At 41.3% G+C, this 4141-nt stretch overlaps 1 protein-coding gene across 1 annotated transcript in view; it reads left to right on the forward strand.

The window, feature by feature from the left end:
* Positions 1-2182: 2182 nt before the first annotated feature.
* Positions 2183-4141, forward strand: part of LOC112454689 (alpha-2-macroglobulin-like protein 1) — a 14228-nt gene continuing 12269 nt past the window's right edge. Inside the window, exons 1-2 of the mRNA XM_025016205.1 lie at positions 2183-2469; positions 3078-3254. Coding sequence (XP_024871973.1) covers positions 2378-2469; positions 3078-3254 — 269 coding nt within the window. The 5' untranslated portion in view covers positions 2183-2377. The remainder of the gene's footprint in view (positions 2470-3077; positions 3255-4141) is intronic.

The following is a 4141-nucleotide window of genomic DNA, read 5'->3' on the forward strand; positions in this document are numbered from 1 at the left end:
TACAATCAGTGTGCATCAGTGTTGCACTAGTTTTTCCAGTAGAAAACGTTATAAAAAAGTAACTCGTCGGCTCATTAATTATTGTATAGATATGTATACGGTTTGTGTCTCGTTGCGCGTACATACACTTGACGCGAGACACTACCGTGTCCCGTGTCTCTTCATATCGAGCGTCCTTTATATTGTTTTCTTTCTTTTGTTCTTAACTGCTACGTGTGTCTGCGCGCCCGCGGTTTTCTTCCTCAATAATACGCTGATTTTACACTCGGATATTTTTTCTAGTCAATCACATATTTCATTTCTGTTAATTAATAAACTTATTTCTATTTAGTTTGAATGATTAATATCACTATTAATTACTTTGCCCTGCAATTCTGAAGAAACACGTCTTTCGACAAACCTTGACAATTATCGGAAATATCCGTGATAAAACGATAACAAGTATGATAATTGTCAGATGAATGAATCGCGTGCGATGTCCCGGCCTCGACGAACAGGATCGTTGTTTTGATACTGCGTAATTCAATACAGCTATATATTGATTAAGGCATCTGTATCATCTATACGGAACAAATAAGATTTATTTTAACGGTTTATTTACGGTTATATTTTTAATGCTTAACATTATATCTTAATTTGCATTGTTCTCGTGTTAATGAGTTACAATTAAATAAAGAATAAAGATATTATACATATACATTTTCTAGATAAAGATAAAGCGTAAAAGTTCAATTGTAAAATTTGTGCAGCAGTCGATCAAAAAATAAAAAAATTTTACTCTGTGAATTTAATAGAGCAAATTTAATAGAGAGGTTTCTAAAGCTGGGGTGTGTTTTATATCCCACGCGAGTAACGTAGGGTTCATGATCCCATGTTTATGCACGCAACGATGTGCGTAAATACGTACGTATTGACGCAATGTACTCGTAATTTCGCGCAGTTCCCCTAATTTAAAAAAAAAACTTCTAGAATCGCATCTTAATGACAGGTTTCTCGATTTACTTGAAATTTCTCAGTCTATCTATAAACGAAAGAGAGACGTGCATCGCAAATTTTCCGCCTCTAATTTCCTTCTAATTTCCCAATAAACGCGCAATCGAGCGTTCCGGGAACGAGAGGAGCCGAGATCGCGAATGAGCGCACGATAACCCGCGGACACAGCGTCTCGGCGATACGGCGAGGGTTATCGGAGTTACGAGAGTTACGTTGATGAATCATTGGAAAATCTGGAATAATATTCGCAGGAAGTTCGATTCACGTGATACCCATGATGATCGTTAGATGTAGCAAAACACGATCTCCAAGGACGGGAGACGAATACGTCTCCATTCGATTAGTCGAATACATTTGCGAGGATCTTTCCGGAGACGCGTCTCTATTATTCCTATTACTATCCGGACGTAAATAAGCGAGCAATTAATCACGGCTAATTATCCAGTTCCTGAAAGTTGAAATTGTTGAGGCAAGTCGAATATCTTCGAGATATCATTGGATCATAAGCGGAAATGTCTTCGGGATTTCTTTAGTATGCATTTGTTTCTTAGGACTATTTTCTATTAAGACATGCCTCTTGTAAGAGATCAAACTTTAAGAGCGGATTTTCCAACGAGGTGTCGGTGATGATGTCTTCGCAAAGATTTGGAAAAGGCGCGAAAGAAGCAAAGTTCGACAACAGGAAAAGAAAAAGAGAGGATCGCGGAAGATAAAGGCAGAGGATAGTCGACGAGCGATTCACGGGAAGGAATTTGGCGAAGCCGGCGAGACGTATAGGAAAGGATACTGATAGCGTTTTTCATTGGCAGAACTGGTGCGCACTCAGTGCACATTAAGGCCGTTGTACACTGATTTAATCTCTAATATTTAAAGTAAAATGCAAATATTTTGACTGATAAAATACCCAGTACATATTTTACCAAATAGTGCAATAAAGAATATTGAGGATTTCATGATTTAACCCGTTTATATTAAACATACACATTACGTTGATTTGTGTACAACGGCTTTAATGTGCACTGAGTGCGCACCAGTTCTGCCAAAGAAAAACGCTATGAGCGTCGCACGTCGCACGGTCGGTGGCCGGCGCGACGTACGACGCGACGTGGCCGGTTCTCGCGATTTAATCCGCGCCCGTTGTAACCCTCTCCTCCTTGCACGAGCTCGAGGGGTTAATGATAAAAGTAGCCGGCACGAACATCACGCCTTCAGTCGGTCCGCAGCCTCTCTGTTGGCTGTTGCTCCCCCGCCGCTCTCTCAAACGTTTCTCTCGCGAGGAAGAGGAAGCGTGCCTCTCGTTAATATGCCCGTGACGATCTGAGATTTTTTTTTTTCCAAAAACCACGAGTACGCGCGTCAAACGGTGTGAAACCCCGAGACGATAATGTATAAGACAATCGTGTCTTGCGCATTTCTCTGCCTGTTCTACCCGTGCCTTCGACCCTGCGAAGGCGACGCGACTGCGGTTACCAATCGGTAAAGACACCCCTTAGCATCCCATTTCACAAATCCCATTTCAAAGATAACAATTGGCCAGTTCTTTCTCTTTCTGATTCTCGATTATCAATTATGCGTTCGCGGACATCGGACTCTTCTCGCAGATTCTCCGTTATCGCCGACCGACCGAGAATAATACTCGCGATGTTCGTTATTATGCGTTATAATAACCACATCGATTTTTCCTCGCGATAAACTCGACGATATAAGATACCGTTAAGAAACTAGCCATGAAAGTCTAAGAGATCTCTTAAAGACGTTCAAAACAGCACATATTGCAAAAATCTGATTGATACGTTTAATATCTGGTATACTTAAATTATCGTAACCCGAATCTTGGGAAAATCTCGAAGTGGCGTCTGAACATCTTTTATGCTTTGCCGTTTAAATACCAAGAGATAAAAGGAATTTGAGCTTTCTTTGAGTGATTTTGACTCACGCTACAATAATAAACGTCGCATTCTTTACTGACCTATCAAGTAATCATTATCCCCAAGTTATCGTAAAAGAAATTATTCCGGAGTTCCCTCGAAACCAGTATTCGTTGTCCCTCGCGTTCATGTGGTTTAATCGGCTTGTTCTTTTAGGGGATATGTATTTACTGCGCCGAGGAGATTCTTGGCCGGCGAAACCGAGAGCGGCTGTTTGTCGCTGCACAATCTCGAACCGCCGGCGCACGTTATCCTGGAGTTGCTATCTCCAGCGGGTACGGGCGTGGATGACGAGGTACTGACCAGGACGAGTGGCGTCGTCAAAACAGGCAAGTACATTTTTTCCTTCCTCGGATTTTTATCAATCGATGATACCATCCGATATAGTTGGATAGTTTTGTTTCAAATGGTCTCGTGGTATTAGAATCTCGAAACACACATAAAGAAGTAGCGAAACATAAAAAGATACCTATAATGTAAAATTTAAATAGCTCAGTTTTTAGAGTTTTCAAAGATGAGTCGAATTTTCAGGTTGTTTGTCATTTTATAGAGGTCTTTAGCATTTTTTTTATACCCTACGATCCCTGATGGACTTGCACGTTCTCTTATTTCTCAGGTTGTTACCTGAAAACTCTGTTGAGAGTTTCACGGTCAATTTGCGCCTGTGGATAATTGAATATTCGAACGTGACCCGATGTGTTATCGCGCACGCGACGCGATAACGCATAGTCGTCGAAAATACCACGCGGATTCCTATGTTGAATTCAGGGACGTAGCGATGAGATGACAACAGGAAGCGCAGATTCGGATACTTTCAGATGCGATTACCCGAACGAACGGCCGATCTTTAAAAAACGATCGGGAAATTGATAAATTTACATTTGAGCAGGAATTTAACGGAGAATTTACTTTCGCGCGGCGAAAATCCCGGCTACGCCCAATGAATCGCGTCCCGGTCTTTCCTCCTTCTTCCCTCCGCAGCTCGAATCGGACGCTTTAAACAAATCATAAATTGAAATTGTCGCCGCTTCCTGCGGGGGAGCTAAATGAGCCGAGTCTCTCTCCGAAGGGGAAATAAGTAATCGCTCGGGATCAGATGGGAAACCCATCTGCATTGTTAGGCACGGGGTGAACAACAAGTACGGAGCTTAATCAAGGACCGAGTTTATCATATATATATATATATATATATATATATATATATATATATATATATATAT

This window comes from Temnothorax curvispinosus, unplaced genomic scaffold (genome assembly GCF_003070985.1).
Source record: "Temnothorax curvispinosus isolate PA1 unplaced genomic scaffold, ASM307098v1 QBEX01005269.1, whole genome shotgun sequence".
NCBI classification, from domain to species: domain Eukaryota; kingdom Metazoa; phylum Arthropoda; class Insecta; order Hymenoptera; family Formicidae; genus Temnothorax; species Temnothorax curvispinosus.